This window comes from Giardia intestinalis, chromosome 2 (assembly GCF_000002435.2).
Source record: "Giardia intestinalis strain WB C6 chromosome 2, whole genome shotgun sequence".
NCBI lineage: Eukaryota > Fornicata > Diplomonadida > Hexamitidae > Giardia > Giardia duodenalis.
The window spans coordinates 1067681-1087386 of NC_051857.1; the positions used below are offsets into that span (position 1 = coordinate 1067681).

At 48.3% G+C, this 19706-nt stretch overlaps 9 protein-coding genes across 9 annotated transcripts; 6 read left to right on the plus strand and 3 right to left on the minus strand.

The window, feature by feature from the left end:
• Positions 1-28: 28 nt before the first annotated feature.
• On the plus strand, positions 29-631 carry GL50803_007353 (uncharacterized protein; the record flags this gene model as incomplete). The annotated part of the gene is made up of 1 exon (XM_001708693.1): positions 29-631. One exon carries the CDS (start codon positions 29-31, stop codon positions 629-631), a length of 603 nt encoding a protein of 200 aa, XP_001708745.1.
• A 40-nt stretch (positions 632-671) lies between these two features.
• GL50803_0014433 (Ankyrin repeat protein 1) lies at positions 672-2645 on the plus strand (the record flags this gene model as incomplete). Its single annotated transcript, XM_001708692.1, has 1 exon — positions 672-2645. One exon carries the CDS (start codon positions 672-674, stop codon positions 2643-2645), a length of 1974 nt encoding a protein of 657 aa, XP_001708744.1.
• A 37-nt stretch (positions 2646-2682) lies between these two features.
• GL50803_0014434 (Ankyrin repeat protein 1) lies at positions 2683-4041 on the plus strand (the record flags this gene model as incomplete). The annotated part of the gene is made up of 1 exon (XM_001708691.1): positions 2683-4041. The coding sequence occupies one exon, from the start codon at positions 2683-2685 to the stop codon at positions 4039-4041; it is 1359 nt and encodes a 452-aa protein (XP_001708743.1).
• Positions 4042-4145: 104 nt separating this feature from the next.
• GL50803_007356 (Kinase, NEK) lies at positions 4146-5759 on the plus strand (the record flags this gene model as incomplete). The annotated part of the gene is made up of 1 exon (XM_001708690.1): positions 4146-5759. One exon carries the CDS (start codon positions 4146-4148, stop codon positions 5757-5759), a length of 1614 nt encoding a protein of 537 aa, XP_001708742.1.
• Positions 5760-5844: 85 nt separating this feature from the next.
• GL50803_00103855 (Vacuolar protein sorting 29) lies at positions 5845-7230 on the plus strand (the record flags this gene model as incomplete). The annotated part of the gene is made up of 1 exon (XM_001708689.2): positions 5845-7230. The coding sequence occupies one exon, from the start codon at positions 5845-5847 to the stop codon at positions 7228-7230; it is 1386 nt and encodes a 461-aa protein (XP_001708741.2).
• Positions 7231-7280: 50 nt separating this feature from the next.
• Positions 7281-9470, minus strand: GL50803_0014436 (Kinase, STE STE20; the record flags this gene model as incomplete). Its single annotated transcript, XM_001708687.2, has 1 exon — positions 7281-9470. The coding sequence occupies one exon, from the start codon at positions 9468-9470 to the stop codon at positions 7281-7283; it is 2190 nt and encodes a 729-aa protein (XP_001708739.2).
• Positions 9471-9530: 60 nt separating this feature from the next.
• Positions 9531-10031, plus strand: GL50803_0016969 (RAN binding protein 1; the record flags this gene model as incomplete). Its single annotated transcript, XM_001708686.1, has 1 exon — positions 9531-10031. The coding sequence occupies one exon, from the start codon at positions 9531-9533 to the stop codon at positions 10029-10031; it is 501 nt and encodes a 166-aa protein (XP_001708738.1).
• A 436-nt stretch (positions 10032-10467) lies between these two features.
• Positions 10468-17733, minus strand: GL50803_0041619 (uncharacterized protein; the record flags this gene model as incomplete). The annotated part of the gene is made up of 1 exon (XM_001708685.1): positions 10468-17733. The coding sequence occupies one exon, from the start codon at positions 17731-17733 to the stop codon at positions 10468-10470; it is 7266 nt and encodes a 2421-aa protein (XP_001708737.1).
• A 92-nt stretch (positions 17734-17825) lies between these two features.
• On the minus strand, positions 17826-19652 carry GL50803_0025035 (Protein tyrosine phosphatase; the record flags this gene model as incomplete). The annotated part of the gene is made up of 1 exon (XM_001708684.1): positions 17826-19652. The coding sequence occupies one exon, from the start codon at positions 19650-19652 to the stop codon at positions 17826-17828; it is 1827 nt and encodes a 608-aa protein (XP_001708736.1).
• Positions 19653-19706: the final 54 nt, after the last annotated feature.

A 19706-nucleotide genomic window follows, 5' to 3' on the forward strand; every position in this document is an offset into this window, starting at 1 on the left:
TGTAAATAGGCAATCTAGTGATTTATCGATGAGCCTTGCACGTCAGATCACAGAGATAAAGCGCGAGGGCCAGTTTCTTATGCAGCTCTCGAGCCACTATGAACACATCGTTGCCCATATGACATACGAATGCATCTTCTTCATGGCTTTACTGTTTGACGCATATATCGTCATTACGGAATCAAAGCTAATAACGACCGCCGTGCGTTACTATTTCCCGATCCACATTCTCATATTCAACGCTCTGATTTCATTTTCCTCAGGGGTCTACCTTAGCTTTTCGTCCATGCTGATTATTCGAGCCAAAGGTCCCGAGGAGATGATTCTCTCACTCAGGAACTACATTATCACCACTGTCCTGCTTCAGCACACAAAGTATCCACTCGTGCTCCTTGCAGGAAGCATGCTGTGGGGGTTTGTTACATGGAAATATCTACACGTAGCACTCGGACTCAGCCTTATAATTGCCATTGTGATCACCCTGTGCTCTTACGCCTTGGGAGTTCTCTGTGCGCTCTTGTTTGTTATTCCAGGTGACCAATGGGAAGAGTATACAAAAAGCATCGTAACTTTCTTGAAGCAGGTGTGGAAGAAGATCAGAAGACGGTGTAGAAGGTGCACAAGGCGCTGAGCTGTTGTGGAATAATCGCGGAACAGAACGTAAACTAAAAATGGATAGAGACGCAATAGAGTGGTTTAAGGCAGTAAAGTACAGCAACATAAACTATATAACGAAGCACCTAAATGAAATGTACGATGTGCGGGATGAAAATGGCAACACAGGCCTTATGCACGCAGCCTTCTATGGTAATGTGGCCGTGGTTCAGCTCTTGGTAGAGAAGAGTGCTAGGCTGCTTAATCTCGCCAGAAAGACGGCCCTGATGCAATGCGTGTGCTCCGATTACAGCTTAGGCAGAGCTTCAATCCCTGACATCGTGAACATCCTTCGGAGACTGGAAGCCGGCATTTCCGATGAACGTGGGTGCACGGCATTAATGATGGCTGCAGAACGTGGCGACGTGAGATCTGTCGCCGCTCTGGTCGAGTATGAGCATGGCCAGAAGGACTCCCGAGGTCGCACGGCGTTGATGTACGCAGCATCTTTTGGAAAGGCAGAGTGCATCCCAGCTCTTTTGGTTGAAACAGCAGAAATAGATAATAAAGGCATGACAGCTTTGATGTTTGCTGCCTATGGAAATAGTGTCCCGATAATCCGGCAACTGATTCGGTACGAAGCGCGAAGAAAAAACAAGAATAACGAGACTGCCCTTATAATCGCCATTCGCCAAGGACGTGAAGAAGCGGTCTCAGAGCTTGCTGCGCATGAAAAGGACATTTACTACGGCTCGATATCTCCGTACCAATTTGCCGTTAATTCCCAACAACTTGCGTCTGCAGATATTCTTAGGCCCCACAACGTGCCCGTTCCAACCTTTATGTCAACTACTAGGCCTCTCCAGGGATCGACAGTGACCGAGAAAACAAGTGTGGGGGAAGGTGCTTTAGAATTGACGACTCGTCCCAACCTACAGCAATCAGATCAAACCGAAGCCTTAGAGAACCTCCAGCTCCATATTAATACGCTGCGGCAAAAGGTTGATGCAATAATAATAGAAATGACTCGGTCCACACCCCCTTCTGCAAACACTGACAGTTCTCAGAAAGGTATCTTCCTTCAGCGACAGTTATCGGAACAAGATAGAGACATCGGGCAACTTAAGGCGGCTTTAGAGCGCTCTCAAATGGAGATACAGGCTTTAACAGACTCCCATGCAACTCTCATGAAACGGATAGCAGAGGCAGAAAAGAGCGCAGCAGGTGCACAGATCCAACTCGCACTCGGCGCGGCTGGAGAGCAAACAAACAGCAATCTCATAGGTCATCTAGGGGTACTTAGCGAATCTATAAGTAGCATGGACACTAAAAATAGAGAAGAGCACAGAGACTTTGCAGCAAAATTGGGTTCACTCCACGCAAGCCTGACTCAGGCTGTGCAAGTATCATCGAGTCAGGCCGAAGAAATAGCGTCTCTGCGAGACCGTCTCACCTGTCTTCAGGAGGAAGTGCTTAAGCTATCCATTAATACGCACGATGCTGCAACGAAGATCTCAGGCTATTCGAAGGCTCTGGAAATGAAGATTCTCAATTTGGAGGCACGACTGGGTCAGAGCAATGTGTCCTCTTTTTCCACAGCCCACTTACATACAGAGTCATCTATAAGCAGGGCCATCAACCATTTGCATGAAGAGCTTCAGGTAATCAAAAGATCCATAGAGAATGTCTCACAGACCCTTATTACATCCCATGGGATCACCATACAAAACTTAGATACCTTGTCGTCAACGCATTCTATGTTTGTTGCTAACTATCCAATCCACAAAAGCATGCAGAATGAGGCAAAGCTATTTGAAGAGTTGCAGAACAAGATTGTGCGAATTGAGCATTATATGGAGGACATGATGCGTGAGGACAGACTATCGGCCATTATGACGGGCTTTATAGAGCTCAACAGCCGGGTCGATCAACTTGTCATAGACCAGGCCAAGAGCCACTCTGCAAATTTGCCCGGAAGGGTAGACGAGGTAGAGCGTACGCTGGATGCCATCTTAACCGTGTTGAATCTTGCTCCTGAAGAGGCGTCCTAGCGTCTTGGGGACTCGGCGGAAAAACAAAAAAAGACAGATGGGCACAACAGAGCTGATGATGGCCCTCAAAGCGGAGGATTTCGACCGCGCCCGCCGTCTTCTAAGCACGGCTATGGGGCAACAAGATGACGAGGGCTTTACGGCGCTTATGTACGCGCTACGCGCCCATGCTCCGGAGCTAGCCGAACAGCTTGTCGAGGCTGAAAAGGGGAAGATTACGCGACGGGGTATCACAGCATTGATGCTAGCCGCTGAGCATGGCTACAAGGATGTTGCTGCGCGACTTATCGAAGCTGAGGCAGGCAACATGGACCTGCAAGGCTGGACAGCCCTGATGTACGCATCCAAAAATGGACACAAGGAGGTCGCTTCCATGCTGATCGATAAAGAGGCCGGCATGTGCAATATAGATGGCTCTGCAGCCATTCACTGGGCTGCTGAGCAAGGCCACCTCTGTATTGTCGAAGAGCTGGTAAACGCAGAGGTTAACCTAACCAACAAGGACGGCTGGACAGCGCTAATGAGTGCCGCCCACAATGGGAGCGAAGAAATCGTTAGGTATCTTGTCAAAGCGCTTGCAGGAAAACAGACGAAAACAGGGTGGACAGCGCTCATGGCTGCTGCTGCACGTGGTCACTATCGCATTGCAGAGATCCTGCTCAGTAAGGAGGCCGGCAAACGTACCCATGATAGCTGGTCTGCGCTCATGTCGGCCGCGCAAAACGGATTCGTGAACATTGTGAAGCTTCTTTGCCCATTCGAGGAGAAGATTATTACAGATAAGGGTGTGACAGCGCTAATGCTTGCAGCCCAAAGAGGTCGCACAGAGGTGGCACCCATTCTCATACCAAAGCAGAGCTGCTTGCAGGATGCTCAGGGCTTGACTGCGCTGATGTATGCAGCTGACCAAGGCCACTACGAGATAGCAGAACTGCTGGCTAAATATGAATTCGGGATGCGCGATAACGAGGGTCGTAGTGCATACATATACGCGTCGACTGGCGATCACGTGCGCATCATGGAGCTCCTTCAGGAGGAGGAGATTTACTCTATGCGATCAGCAATAGAGAAGACTGTCTCCATGCGTTTGCAGCACAACTCCCCAGACAGTCCTGATATGCGCTCGGCCATAAATAGGCTCGAGCTTAAGATAGATTCATTGATGAGGGATAACGCAGGCATCCGTTCCATGCTTCATACAGGTGGAAGCTCTCCCCAGTCTAAGCTACCTGACCTAGGCAGCGGTGCAAACGAGCTTATCATTGGAAGCGCCCAACACGCCTATTTCCTGCTTCCCTGTCGCCATGTAGTATACTCTGATAAGGAGGACTTCACATTTGATGTTTGTACCAGGTGTGGTGGCCTAGTATCTGAATTCTATAAGATTGAGCTGTAGTAAATGGGAATTTTAGAACAGTGCATTATTCAGCGGAGGCAGTTTCTACTTGCAGGCTGTGATTGTGTGTGATTGTGTCCTGACGGTTTGAGATTAATTAAGAAATGTTGCCAGAACAGTATAGTAGCAGTGACGCAATCTCTAATGCTATAGACCAACACCTCTCTTCATTCAAGTATCTGTCTCTCTATACTCTCAAGGGAACGGACAAGTTCATGGCCGAGGAGATTGATGCCGAGATACAGGGTGAAGGTGAGCGTGCCACGCTGGATATGCTGTACGCAGAGTACGCCTCTGCACAGCTTCTGGCACACTCCAACATTATCAGGTATCATGGTCTCTTTGTACACGCATATTACGTCTATAATGTCACTCAGTTCTGTGCCACCCCGCTGAGTGCCGTGAAATTTTACAATAAAGATTGCGGCTTGTCCGTCAGCGATGTACTTAAGTTCACAGCCCAGACGGCACTTGCCCTAGCCTACCTCCACAGTCCATATAAGGTCGGTCCGCAACACATAAGCACGTTTTGTCTTCCACGGGTGCATGGATGGATGTCCTTAGACTCCGTAGTTATTGACGCCGCCTCCTCCAGATATGTGGTCATGGACCTGGTACCTACTTTGAGGAGACTTCGGGTAAAGTCGAAGAGAACCCCCATGTCGAGACGGTATTTTTCGCCCGAAAAGCTCTTGCGTGGGGACGACTCTCCTGGATTCCCTCAGGATGATGCCTGGAGTCTTGGCATCATTCTGTATGAGTGTATCACAAATCAGAAATTTAACTGCCCCGATAAAGAACACTATGCTACAGAAGAGCAGTGGACTGAATTCATGGGGAAACATATTGACTTAATTCAAGACGTTTGGCTCCGAAATCTTGTTATGCAGCTTCTTGCCTTCAATCCAGCTGAGCGTTTGACAGTGGAGGAGCTTCTGATGGACCCACGGATTGCTCAGGCAGCAGCAGACAACGAGGCGAGGCTTGTGTCTCACATGGAGCTTTCTTTCCTAGGAGACAAGAGAATGCAGTGCCTATACCCAGAGATCGTTCAAGCAAACAAGGATCTGCACTCTAACCTGGATCAGTTACTCTCGGAAATAAGTGGTGAAGAAAGGAGAAGCTTTGAGTTGAAGGAGCAATGCGAAGATCTAACGACTCAGCAAGAAAGCCTCCTCTCTGAGATAGCTATGCAACAAGCAGCCGTCAGCTCTATGAAAGATCTTGCAAATGATATCAATCCAAACTATGACCAGCTTAAGGCCGAACTTGAGGAACTCGCTAGGTATCTAGACATCGATATTAATCAGGAAAACACACTTTCCATGCTAAATGGTGCAGATCAGGCAATCCAAGACATGATGAATGCGATACAACAACTACAAGAGCTAGTCTCGATATATAATGACCACAAGGAGCGCATTAGAGATCCAAATCAATTGAATAGAGAAGCTGATGCAATGTTAGTAGATCTAAAGAGCACTATCTATTCTACTGCGCAGTTCATTGCTCGCTTAAGTAAGGATGCTTGCGTTGATCTTCTGGACAGTGACATTCCCACGTGCTCTGTATGCCTAGGAAGTTTATCTAATATAGTATTTTATCGGTGCAACCATATTGCGTGCTGTAATGTCTGTTTGGAGCACATATTAAATAGTACGCGCACGTGTCCCATCTGCAGGACAGAGATAACTCAGTACAAGGAGGTAACTTGGTAAGTTGCCAGTTGTAAATAATTATATCTTTCACGTGATGGGCAGCGCGCTGATCTAAAGCTTGATCTAAAGGGGTCAAAAAATAAAAATGTCTCAGCAGTTCATTCTCGTGGTGGGGGACATCAACATCCCGACAAAAGCCTTCCAAATCCCCATTCAGTTCCGGGAAATCTTCCACCCCAGGCGCATATCCCATGTGATTCTGACCGGGAACGTTACATCAGCAGGCACTGTCTCGTTTCTCAAGACTATCAAGTCTGATCTACACGCAGTTCGAGGACCTTACGATGAGACAAGCTACCCCGACGTGGACACGCGCAACTACTGCGGCTACAACATCTCTGTAATGAATGGAAGCCAATGCATGCCGATGGGGGACTCAGCACAGCTTTCTAAGTTTGCAAAGGTATACGACAGCGAGATCATTTGTTCCGGATGTGGCTGGCGCCCGTTCGTTGGAATGGTTGATAACGTTCTGGTGGTTAAGCCCGGGAGCCTGACTGGCAGTATTAAGGAACATGAGCCCGGTTACGCCGATGACTCATCTTACTGCTTTAGCCAGAGCTCACAACCAGGAGAGGATGCAAGCTCTCTTACGGACTCTGATGGAATGAAGACATATGTGCCTAACCCATCGAAGGTTTATCCATATGTTCGCTATACCAGCGAACCGTCGTTTGTCCTACTGGGAGTATCGAAGGGTTCACCACTTGTTAATGTCTTCACATACATCATCCGTGATACCCAGCTGGTTGTCTCATCATCGAAGTTTATGGTTCCTAAACTTCATGAACTACCAGAGCCTCAAGTAGAGATGTTTATGCATCACAGATCCTCACAAGAGCAACAGTCACAAGAACCTGTCGCTTTTGGAGGCCTAGGTAATCCGCCGCAAACAGCACTGCCTCCGTCATCACAGCAGTTTAACCCCTATTCACCTTCTACAATTAATGCACAGATAGGAGCGCCGTCTCAGGCGTGGCAGGTACCACCGTCCTTCCAAGGTGGAGAGGGTCTGCCGGGCCAGCAGTTTTCTAGTCAGTCATCATGGGCCTCTCAGCAGGTATCTGCCCCTGCCCCTACCCTAGTGCAGCCTACCCCCATTGCTGCCCCAGTGCAGCCTACCCCCATTGCTGCCCCAGTGCAGCCTACCCCCATTGCTGCCCCAGTGCAGCCTACCCCCATTGCTGCCCCAGTGCAGCCTGTTGAAGACTCTGCTTCTTCTGTTACTACGTCAGCTGTGTCAGCAGCTCCACCGGCGCCCACTAAAGCGAATCCTTATTTGCAAGCTAAGGCGTCTCCTGGCACAAATCCTTACCTTGCTAGCTCTGCTACTAAGCCTGCTAACCCCTATCTTAAGGCAACGAATCCTGGCACCTCTCCGACCAGTCCCCCAACAACAAATCCATACCTCAAAATGGCGGGAGGAACGAGTGAAACGTCCCCATATCTTAAGAAGTTTGAAGATTCTTAGTAATGTTGGCTCATTCAGTGCGACTGTAAATAATGCTGCTTCTAGACTGTTTACTGCACACTAGACCTGTCATTTAGGGCTTTCAGCAACGGATCTTGCAAAGATGTTGCAGATAGAAGCAGTGTTTCCCGGTCGTGAGAAAGCTTTGTAAGACAGAGGCGCTTTATAAAGCTGTCACAGAAATCGTTTCCTAGTGCAGAAAATTCAGAAACTAGCTGCTCCACGCTTTCTACCTGGTGAGAGGCTGCGACAGTCCTCAACGTCGCAATTAAAATATCCACACTGTTCTTTTGGCTTCTGGACAGAGTGGCGCTAATTGTGCTATATGTTTTCGAGGCTTCTAGCTTGCTGCTGGTAATAAAGGAAGGTGGAGGAGGCGTCTTGTAACCTGGCGGATCGCTTGAGTTGAAGCTCAATTTTCGAAGTTCGCTACGTGAGGAGGGTCCGGGACTGGTTAAGCTGTACTTATCTGTGCGATGCCTGGCAGAGAGGCTTACACTATCTGAAAAAGCGGGAGCGGGAGGAATGGCGGGGATCTGTGGGACCTGAGGAACCTTAAGTGCATCGGTGATTTGCGCACCAGGTATGTGAATTTGGGTTTTCTGACTGGGATCCTGTGAGAGGACTGAGTGTAGTTTAACGGCGGTAGTCGGTCTATTAACGGTATCCTTCAATGGGGTAGCATTAGATAGATCTTTGTGAACTAGCTCTGACGGATGTATAGTCGGCGATGGCTCATTTGACTCATCAGTAGAAACTCGGGCACATCCACCCCCTTGCAAAGAGTCAGTGAAGCCATCAGCAACGCTTTGCAGGGGTAGGATAACATCTTGGCCGTTTATATCTTCTCCTGTAGCGCTTAGCTGGCCGACATTCTGCTCTAGGTGAGGTGGTGGTGGTGATGTTAATTTGGAATGTTGGGGAGAGTTCTCGGATGTGTCACTAGAAAAGCTCCAATCTTCTTGTTTCTTGGTCGGCTGAATCTTCTCGTGGTCTAATTGATTTAAATAGGGATCTTCTGGAGAGAATGTGACATTTATCTCGGAGCCCGCATTGGCTCTTGCCCGGGAAGCAGCAGCTTGTTTAACTGGAACAAATTCTTCCTCGGCAGAACCCTGTTCTTCGGGAAGCCAAATATAGCCCAGATCATCTTGTTTTGTTTGTATGGCAAAGGGGTCGTGTAAGCGATCCTGCTCTCGTCTATTGAAGTCACGAAAGTATTTCTCCATAATGGGGGCTAGAACATCGCGTGCAGAGACCTTCTGGATGGTTTTGAACCACTTGTGGGTCAAGAGCTTACTTGCAGGCCATCGATTAGTCTTGTCTCTGTCCAAACAGCAGGCAGCAAAGTCTCTGCACGTCTTGGAGATCTCAACCTTGTCATCAAACAGTGATGTGCTGGACGAATTTCTCGCTATTTCAATCATGGCCTTCGTGGGAGAGAGTTTGTGGTGAGGTGGGTGGCCAAAAATAAGCTCATAGAGGCAGATTCCAACTGCCCAGATATCAGAAAAAGAATCGCACTCATTTTTGGTAATAGCCTCTGGGGAAAGCCAATAAGGTGTGCCAACAAACGAGCATCTTTTGGACATGGTCGAAGAAATTGTCGTCGAGACACCAAAATCGCAGAGCTTGATTCCCAATGATAAGGCAGCTGCAGAGTCAGAATTTGGCCGAGGAGAAAAAGAGCGAGCAATAGTCGAGATGTAACTTCCATGAGAGCTCCTCGGCCTGGAGGTTTCAGAAAAGAGACCTGGAGAAACAGGTTTGCCCAGTATTAAGTCAATTAGCCGCTTTGCCAAGCCATCAGGCTGCTGTGCCACGGTTGAAGACGTGCTGTCATCGGTCACAAGGATATTGGCACACTTTAAATCTCTGTGTATGACCTTGGATTCATGAAGATACGCAACCCCCTTAACCAAGTGGTACATAATGAAGCACGCAGTAGCTTCGTTGAGGGGTCCGACTATGCTCAGTATATCTGCCACAGAGCAGAGGCCAGCCTCCATGGCTATGTTCAAGGTGCTCTCTGTGCACCACGACCTATAGTAACGGATAGTGTAGTTAGACATCAACCTAGTCATGAGGGTAACCTCTTTCTGGACCACATCCAGCTCTGAAAGTGACTGCTCTAAATCTACTGTCTTGATAGCCACGTAGGTCATTGTCTTTTCATCTAGCGCCAAGTACACTGAACCGAAGCCACCGGAACCCAGTATCTTTAGTAGCTTGTATCCCATCGGGTTGTTAACAAATTTTGCCAGCAGAGTGAAATTGGATAACGAAAAAACTCGCAATTGATGACAAGCGAACCTACCCAGGAAGTAACCAAATGTGGTCCAAATGAAAAGGACTACTTCCGCATCAGAGCAAAGGTATACCGTTTTGCAGATGACGAATGGAAGGAGCGTGGTCAAGGTGAGGTCTTGATCGCGGAGGATCCCAAAGAGAAGAAATACAGGCTTCTTCTCCATCGAGATCAGACCCTAAAGTGCGCAGTGAACCTCCCCTTGATTGAGGGCGTGGCAGTGAAGCCGCTCGGAAACTCTGACAAAGCTGTTACTGTTGCCGGTCTCGACTTTTCAGACAACGAGAAGAAACAAACCGTTTTTGCAGTCAAGTTTACCGAGGCATGGATGTGCAAGAACTTTCAAACTGCTGTAGAGCATGCCCTGGCGGGGAAAGAGTTGACCGAGGCCGATCTGATCAAAAAGCCTGACTCCGAAGAACCCAAGAATGATAAACCTGCTGAGGCGAAAGCTTCTGAAAAAGATGTTGAAGAAGTGGGTGACAAAAAGTGAACCTAAAGGCTACTGTTTTGAGGGTTTACCCAGGCACTTATTCGCGTCCAGAGCGCAGAGTAGCTCCAGCCACGTTTCCTGTTCAGGGACCCAGAGTTTCTAAAGTCATCAAGGTGCTCGTAGACGTGTTGCTCTGTCAGACGAAGAACGAGGAGTGCTTCCTCATACTGGTGGACCAGCGTATCTGCAAGTTGACGGTGCCGGGGGTGTACTGCGGCATAGAGCTCTGCGAGGCGGGGCGCCAGGGGGACGCGCGGCCGAGGCATGTATCTCGACAAATTTACTGCCCGGGCCTACTTGACCTTGGTGTACTCCCCCTTGTAGTAATACTGGCAGATGCACCGGACGGCCAGAAGATTCTGCTGTCTATTAAACGACGCATCGAATTGCCGGTCAGAGTAGATGTATAGCTTTTAGCTTGCACCCACGCGAGAGCTCATCCCAAGGACGCCAAGCGCAGTGCCTGCACCAGTCGAAAGACCATTATAACTAGGACAGGATCGTAGCAGCAACCTTTCAGGGACGCGCTGATTGCAAACGGATCGGTAGCGTCGAGATTCCGAAGCTTTGAGAGAATGACATGAAGTGCAGTGGAGTGGCTCTCACAGCCAAAGCAGCTTGCTGGGCAGAATTGTTCTCCCTTCCGACCTTCAGTGTCGGGGGAAAACGGAACGGCACACGCACGAGTGGTGAAGTTTCCTGCTCCGAGCATGCCTTCTGTTATGCAAAACGTTCGCAGTGAAAGACCGTTGTTCTGGAGAGCAGAGTAAAAGTCGCACGTGACTGTATCGTACGGCTTCGTCTGAGTCACCCGAGGTTCCAGGAAGTAGTTCTGCTCTTCAGCCTGATCATCTTCTTCTACCACCTTCTTAGAGCGTTTTCCTTTCTTTCCTTTTTTGTGCTTCGCGTTGTACTTTTCGATGTCTTCCACTGCTTTAGTATATTCGGGCGGGTGAGGCTTTGGCGCCGGCTCCTTGATCAGGCCGTAGATGGTCTTCGAAAACTCGTGGAGGGTCATGCCCTTGGAAATGAGATTTGTCAGGGCTTGGTCCCGGACGTCGCTTGTCTGTGAGAGTAACTCGGCACGCTCGTCGCTGGTCATGTAGGCTGTAGAAACAGGCCTTACGGCAAACACCGACGAAACGTCGATCATGCCGCCTTGGCCGTCGTCCACGAGCACGGGGGGCGCGGGCTTTCCACGAGCGCTGGCAGCAGATTTTGGAGTGGTGAGAGATAGAACGCTTCCTGCTGAAGAAGTCTGCCTGTCGTTCAAAGAATTAGTAGAGGACGACGGGGGTAAAGTCATGTCCACGGCAGAAACACTGCATCCCACTACAAAGCATGCAGAATGGTCATATGAAACAGCCTGAATCGGAAAAATGCTCTTCAAGTATTCGCTCATATATACCTTCAAGTCCGCTACTGCGTTTGCACGGATGTCTACAGTAAGCTTGGTAAACCCGTAGGTGCCTGGGCCGAGAGGTTCCGGCATTCCCTTTTCAATCTTCTGTTCAACCTTCTTCGGGGGAGGAACAGTTGATCCAGGCTTTTTAGCTTCTTGTTCTAGTCTTTTCTTCTCAGCACGTTCTCTCTTCCTCTCAGCCTTCTCGTGCTCACGAAGCTCTAGTTCTGAAAGCCAGCCCCTGCTCCTCTTCAGTGACTCGACAAACTTCTCCTCTGTGATCTGGAACTGGTTTTGCGGTGGAGGAAGAATTGGCTCATTGGGGAGGCGTCTGTTCCAGGGGCTCGCTCCTATAACCTGAACCAGAGGCATAGTTGAGGCAGAAAGGTTAACGCATGATAAGACAGCGAGTTGCCGCGCCATCTCTACATCGATATTTCGGTTCTTTGGGCGTAGATTTGCCTGTAGAATATCATGGTCCGATGTGTGCGAAAGGAAGATTCCAGATCGCGTCAAGGCCGAGAATAGCTCTGTTGTGGAGGGGAAGATCACGTTTCTAAACGCACGCGGGCATCGTATGTGCGCATGTGCTTCAAACGTCGACTTGGCCACGGCCAGCTCTGCTGCCTGCCGGGCACGTGCAGCTGCTCCCTTGGTGCGGCTGATATTGCCTAATGATTGCGACATTGTCTGAGTAGTTGTAAGGTGGGATATGTTCAGTACGGAGCATAGCTGTTGCTGGGGCAAGTAGTCATTGGCTCGTAAGTTATCGACAAAGTTTGTAAACCCTGGGATCTCGGTAAATCCTACTATCTCGTAGCCCTCCGGTAGAATACGTAGATAAAGCAGGATACCGGATGGTAGTGCCAACTTCATCAGCACCGAGTGCACTACAACACCCGATTGCTTATAAAGGCGGATAGAACGTTCTGTCAATTTTGGCACTGGAATCTTATTGCCAGTTGCTCCCTGGTGGTAGTACGTAACCCTTCCTCTGCTGGCAACGTTACTGATGGATGTTAACTGAGCATTCTTGGAGTTCTGTCCATTTTGAGAGGTGATCGAGGCCATAGGACCACGTGCATTCGATTTTCTGGTATCCATTAAGTCATCACAGTATGAATTACTCAGTCCTGTTTTTGTCAGACTGGCACCGCTTTCAAGCATGCCCGTGGTCGGGTCGTAAATATAATTTCCAAGCAAGTCAGCGCATTCATCTATGTTAAGATTGTCCCCTCGGTCTAAGCACGGAGTGAGGCTCCAAGCACGATAGGGAAGTGATGAATATTTCAGGGCAACGATTGAAAGGGGGCCTGTTTTCAGCAACTTCACAACAACAGTCCTCTTCTCGGGCTTATAGACGACAGACTGTATGCCATCGACATCCCATGAATTAATAGCGATATTCCATATGCCAACAAAATACACCCCAAGTAAAGAAGTCTGATCATGTGACAGCATAGCTTTCTGAAGGCTATAGACTGCCTCTTCTGCAGTAAGAATGCGCGCAACATACAGCTCCGGAGGGAGAACAAACTCAAGTGTTATGGGCTCTATTTGCTCCTTTTGTGGTTCGGGACCACCTGGTAAAGCCCCTGGAAGTGCATTTGCTGGTGCAGGATCCGACTGTGCTTGGTCGCCTTCTTCCGGTTTGGGGTCCTGGGGCTGTCTATCCCCTTGCTGATCATCTCCTGGAGCACTTGGATCTGGATGTTCATCGTCTACATTAAGCGTCTCTTCTAGCTCACCATTTTCATCCAACAGTTCCTTAGTGAGCGTTGACTGAGTATAGTTAAAGATGTTTGGTATCCAGCTCCATAGAGTCACAGAATCAAATGCCAGGAGAGCAGCTCGCTCTTTAGCAATCTCAGAGCAGCGGAGGATGGTGCATCCAGGATAAATAGGAATAATTTGCGTGGTTATTGGGTATGGAAGATGCTCGACGTACGTCAGAGTAAAGATCAGATCGCGAGTGTTTGTCTGCCGCTTTTTGTTGCGCGGCTTCTTCTGCCCGTCCCGCACAGGTGAAGAGGCGTCGTCATCCACCTCGCCGATTGAGTCATCAAATCGAAAATGTGTATCAGCATAATCACGATCAACTGTGTTAGAGACAAGGCGTCTTTCAAGAGAGATAGGCTGGTAGCGCTCTGCATGTGTGGCAACAAACTGTGTGTCATTCTCAGGCATGGCCTTGTAGTTTAAGTTTTGTGCTACGTCTGTAAGAAAATCGTGATCTAAGCCGTCTGTCAGCTTAGCTTGATGAGCCTCTTCAACGCTCGTGTGAGTTAGTGGTAGAACTAGCCAATTATTCGCTTCTGTCAACTGGGGCGGAATACGAATGATGTTAAGGAAGTACATCTCTCCGACAGGAAGTAACTCTGGAATAAGAGGAGTGTCAGGGGGATCTTCAAAAGCAGCGTCATAGTCGTCCTGAATCCTGTCAGAGGACATTTGGCGTACAATCCTCTCCTTCTTCTTTAGTTCTTCCTCCGAGAGTTCGTCCTCTTCCAATATGTGCTGCCTGGTAGTAGAGTGATGGACGTTCCGCGACTGGGCCCTGGACTTCTTAAGTACTATCTCAGCACATTCAGAGTCGGTGAGATCGGTTTCACTAGATGACATGTCATCTGGGGATGTTATTTTTGCCAGCATGTCCTTCACTGTTTCATCCATGGTTGGAAATGCCGTTTTGTCTAGCTTGGGACCCTTCTTTGAAGCGGTGTTCGGTCTTGATCCTTCGGCCTCGGGGACAAAAACGGCTGGAAGCAGGCTATTGTTCTTCTCCCAATGCAAAATGTCATCTCGTGTGACCATTTCTATTAGAGACGGCCGCTCATCGGCCTTTCCCTTGTCCTTCTTTCCCTTCTTTCCTCGCTTCTTAGCTGCTTCTGAGATAAGGATCTCTTCTTCGACTATCTTAACGATAAGGTGCCGCATAAGGCAGTTATTTCGCTCATCCTCTGAGATGAGGAGCTCTAACATGCAGATATTACGGACGATGAGGTTGATGCAATTTATCTTGAAGAGGTAGGCGATGTTAGTGAGACACATGTCTTTGAGTGTTTCAAGTAGGTTAGTGTGGATGATCTTATATAGAGCATGAAGCTTCTGTTTGTGTCCAACTAATGTGCGTATATTAATATGCGTGATTGCTTTCTCTAGCAGTTCCGGGGGGATTGCTAGGTTGTAGACAGCCAGTGCTTTGTTGAGATCGAACCCCAGCTCTGTAAGCATGGAAAGAGTGTCGGTCATCCACAGATCACTAGAAGCCGTCTCGGTTTCAATGTAATTGAGCTGACTCTGCTGTGGAACAATTATTTTCGAGATGTACGTGTCAATACAGAATGAAACAATATCTGGATACGCAACGTGTGCAAGAGATGACATTGCAGGTCGGTTTTTGTTTAGCTTGGCAGTTTTGGAAAATTCGTACATTCTAAGATTGCGATTGTCAACATACTTCTGAAGCGACATGTATGAGAGCCCCTCTGCTTTATATCCAACTAGATCAATAGGTGTTACACAAAGCCGCACAGCGACATTGGAGAGGCAGAGACTGTTAGGAAGAACCAGCTTCAAAGCAGGTGTAAAGCGGACGTTCCTAAAGCGAGGATTCTTTGCTGTATTAATCCAGACATGAAGGGCATGATTCAGGGGCTTCTTCTCCATAAAATTCAGCCTCTTGCCAAAGTAATAAAGGTACTTATTCACGAGTTCGACAGTTAGCATATTACTACTGAGTGGCTCTAACGCATGCCTAGTAGAACCATGAGACATCGCTTGTAGACTTGGGGTAACATTCTTCCTCGTCGTTGACTGGGATTCCTTGTCACCTCTTTCTGTGCTGCTCAGTTGGGCTGCTCTAAACCCACCATCACGAGATTTAGAAAGCTTGTCCCTAGCAGCAATGCTCTCCCGTGAAACAACCCTACTATTGGGAGTAGAAGTCTCACCAGCCTGCTCTTTCGGAGCTGTCAGATTACTTGCAACATTCTTCTGAGATGTGCTACTCGTAGGACGGCTTGATGATTTAAGACTTCCGGCAATAGTCGGTCCCAGCTTGATATCGCACGGAGATGCGTTGTCTGATGCTCTTGTCGGCTCCGCGTCTATCATAGTGCTGCGACAGCCGATATACCTAGTATTGGACGGATCTAAAACGGAAAGGGGTATCGTGCTAATAAACGTTTCGTCATGCTTAATATCACGCTTTGAGATCTGGGAGAGAATCAGAGGAACATATGGCCCGTGTGCGTTTGCTCTGTTTTGATGGATAATGTCAGTGTTGGTTATCTTCTTGACAACACCGTCAAAATTAAGCGTCATCTGGTCTTTTGTCCTTGTTGAAGCCTTGCTTCCAGGATGCATCTGGAGAGGAGAATCACTTGGCGCATTCTCCTGCTCCTGAAGCTTGGCGGCTATGGCGGCGTTATGCGCTTCCAATGCAGAGAGTGAGATCCCACCCTTCGCCTTACTCGGCTTTGGAGCAGCTTCCTTTATATCGGGATCAAGAATATTATCCCGGTCAGACACGTTGGAGTCCAGATCTTCTGACGCCTTATCTGTTCTGGTATCCGACGACTCTGACTCTCCTATATCATCGTACTCCTCGAGAGAGAAGAGATCAGCAGGAGCAGACAGCTTGATCGGCTCAGCTGTCGGCGGGAGGTAGTCATCAGAGTGATCAAGAAGATACTTGGAGCACATATCGTGCAGTGTAAAGAGAATTGAGCGAAGCTGAACACGCTGGGCTTGAAGCGTAGCTATGTGCGCCAGTTTCTCAAGCTGGCTTCTTGGGATATATTGCTGATTTTGCATAGTTCGTAAGAGGAGCGTGGGCGTGGTTATGTATGTCATATATTGATCATATTTTGTCGCGTTTTTAATATCTATACCCTTGTCTAGCTGTGCATCAAACTGGACACCGCCCTGGGAAATTTGACCTCCCGGCAAGGGTGAAGTAGACCCAGAAGACGAGCTTCTAATACGAGCTGCAGATGTATCAGTCGTTGTTATTGTCCCACTCTTCATACGGGAAAATCCTCTCTTCTCTTTTTCTGTGAGATTCGGCGGAACGCTGGCCGGAGTCGGATTAGGAGGCAGAACCCCACAGCTAATCGAGTCAAAATTATAGATTCTGTTATCGCTATACATGATGAAGGACTTGACTTGCTCGTCTGGAAACTCCTGCTCAGCAACAGCTTCTTGGGTTTTGCCCTTCTTCTTTCCTTTTCCTTGCTTGCCAGCCTCATCACTAGGAGACGCTGTGCGTGTCTTATCCCCGCCTGGAGATTTCTCCGCCGCCTGTTGTATCTTCTTGGCTGACTGGGCGCGACTTAAATCACCTTGAGCACGTCGTCCCACTGTTATGGGCCTTATGTATGTCTTTCTGAGGGTAGCATCAACGATATCTGGGAGCGATTGCTTTGGCTGAAAAATAGGTCTAGCAATCAGAGGATTTTGAGGATCATAAAGAGTCGGATCGCACAGCTCTTGCTGGGCAGTTTGATCTGTTCCACGATTGCCAGGTACATCTGTCAAAATCAAAGGAATGTCACTCTCATTCGCAGCGTGTTCCTCCTGAGACAGTAAAGAGGTGGGGATCAAAGATGGGCTGTCTTGGTGAGCAAGATGGGGCCCAGGACCATCGTGGTCTGGCCTATGGTCCCCATCTTCCAGGGTGCGTGCCGGCTGATGTTCGCCTAGGTCGTGTGCTGCGTCTTCCTTTCGAAGTTGAGACATTCCAAAATCAGGACTATGTCTAATAGTCTTCTCTAGAGAGGCCAGGACATTAGAAACTTCACAGGCGATTGCAACGTAGATGTCAAAAAGTGTCGCTTTGTCCTCGATAAAGCGACGTACTGATGAAATGCCGGAGAGGTTTTGCCGGAGCGAGTGCGTCGTACTATCGGGGTGTATGTGCTTCAAAAGCAGCTCGACCTCTGCGATCAGTATCTCTGTTTGGGCCAGCACGCTTTTCTCAGTGGAGTTTTTCCCAAGATAAATTTGCCAATTGCGTTCTTGCTCTATTTCTAGCATGTCATCTGCGGCCTGCATCCCACAGGTCTGTAGAAGGTTGAGCATTTCATGAGACTCGGCAGCTATCCGCTCCTTTTCCAGGTTATCTGCTTTTTGGATGAAAAGACACACATGATTCCAATATTCAAGAAGCATGTCGCGAATTACCTGATATCGCTTGAACTCTTCCCGATATATAATCATTTCTTGGCGTTGCTTTTCCTCAAGCGCCTTATTGTACGCCTTTAGCTCTTGCTCCTCGGCAGGGTCCTTGGGCGGCATTGCCAATCAGATTTTGTTTTTTGATGGATCTTAAGAAAACCCAGGCGCTAACGTTTACAGATGGGTAAAACGAAGACAACTAGCTAACTTAATCACTCAGAGGTACCGAAAGATCCCCTCAACTTAGCGTAGGCAAAGTTACAATAGTCGTGGAGGAAAATGAATTGATCTACCGTCTGAACGCAAAGCGGATTACGCTGTACGCGAAGTATCTCAGTCATTTCAAGAATAGATGGCTTAAAGCTTCGCCAGACCTTTCCTTCTCTTACGTCCTCCTTCTTCACGAATTCTTGCCCGGGCTTGAAGTTATTGATGAGCATGTTCGTAATAACGATGCAGATAGCGAAGGTTGAGGAGCGCCCCACGCCAGCGCTACAGTGGATACACAAAGGACCCCGATTCTTGTAGCGTAGAGCCTCGACGGAGAACAGAAAGATGATCTCGAAATTATCTGGAATAGAATAGTCTGTCCACAGTCCGTAGTAGTATAACTTGCTGTAGTGTACTTCCTTGCTACACTTAATACCTACTTTATATCCGATAAATTGATCTCTGTAGCGCTTCATCGCAACGCAGCCCAGAGTGATTTGCTGGTTAATCGTAGTAGTCCGCGAAGCCCCGTCGGGCTGGCTATTTCCTTTCTCTGAAGAGGCAAGCTTTGTACTCCCGGCACGTAGAGGCGAAGAGAGCAAGTTCACATTTCCGCCGGACAAATTGGTAGAAAGAGGGTCGTCCCCTTCGTCGTCTTCGACCTCTGCAGCATCTATCGGTTCGCTAGAAAATCCTATTGCGTCTGATTTTGCTATTGCATCCTCGCTTATAACAGCGTTGATGTGAAGCTTCATTCGCGTGCAGTTCCAGAATAGAGAGTCCTCCGGAATTTCTTCTTGGACGGTCTTTATATATGCGATGAATTGCTTGAACATTTGCCCAGCACGGGGGTTGTTTGTATCCTGCGCTTTCTGGTACGCATAATGCATATATGACCCTGTGACAGAGTCGGTATAAATCGGGTCGTGCTCCTTGCTCTTGTATAACGGCCAGTAGCGGATGGCCTTGGGTCGCTCATCATCAATGAACCTAGTGAGGTTGGCAATAAAGACCACCTTTAGACGGAATACTACATACCAGAAGTCAGCCATGGACGCGATTGTGGGCGCCTGAGTGATTAGAAATGTGAAGTTGTTCAGAGAGACAATGTTCCCATTAAAGTAGCGGATCATTAAGTTGGTTCTTGAAAGCCGTAGGTAGATCTGCTCTGTTTCTTGCTCCTCGGGAGAAAGGGCCTTTGCTGTGCATGGAGTCGGAGGGATAAGTGACATGTCTTCTGGTTGGCGGGGGCTTCCCAACTGGTTTTGCTTTGGCACCACCATGGGAAAGCCACACGTACGCAATATTGAAGTGCCGGCGGAAGGGCTCTTGGACTCAGTGTTTGCCTCATTGTCGTTGATGTAGCTAATTGACTGTCGATAAGATGACATGTTTGTAAAGCTGTTACTATCATCTAAAAACGTCCCATTGCTAGCCAAGGAACTATCCGTGCTTTCGTTGGAGACCGTCGAGCTGTTTATCATAAACTTATCCGTATAGAGCGCAATTGGCTGGGTGCGCAGATATGGAAAGATGTTGGTGTAGCGGTTTTTAAGGGGAAACCGCGTTGCTAAAACATTATCATAGCGCTGCTTCAGTGCTCCGAGTCGCACGTTGGTAAGGGTCGCCATGGATGACTCGTAATATTTGTGGGCGTCTTCTAAGTTGTCATATGGAAGCTTTACAAATGCTTCCGCCCTAAATAGGCTGGATCTAGAGCGTACCGGTTCAGTGTGTTTTGATGGTTCGGGTACAGATATTGAAAGGGGTTTCATAACCCGGCTGAGTCTTCTGCCTTTTCCCGAGTCCTGAGTCGCTAGCTCAGTCATAGCTTTTTTTGACTATTGCTAAACATTTTTTGGGAAATACGGTTATAAAAACAC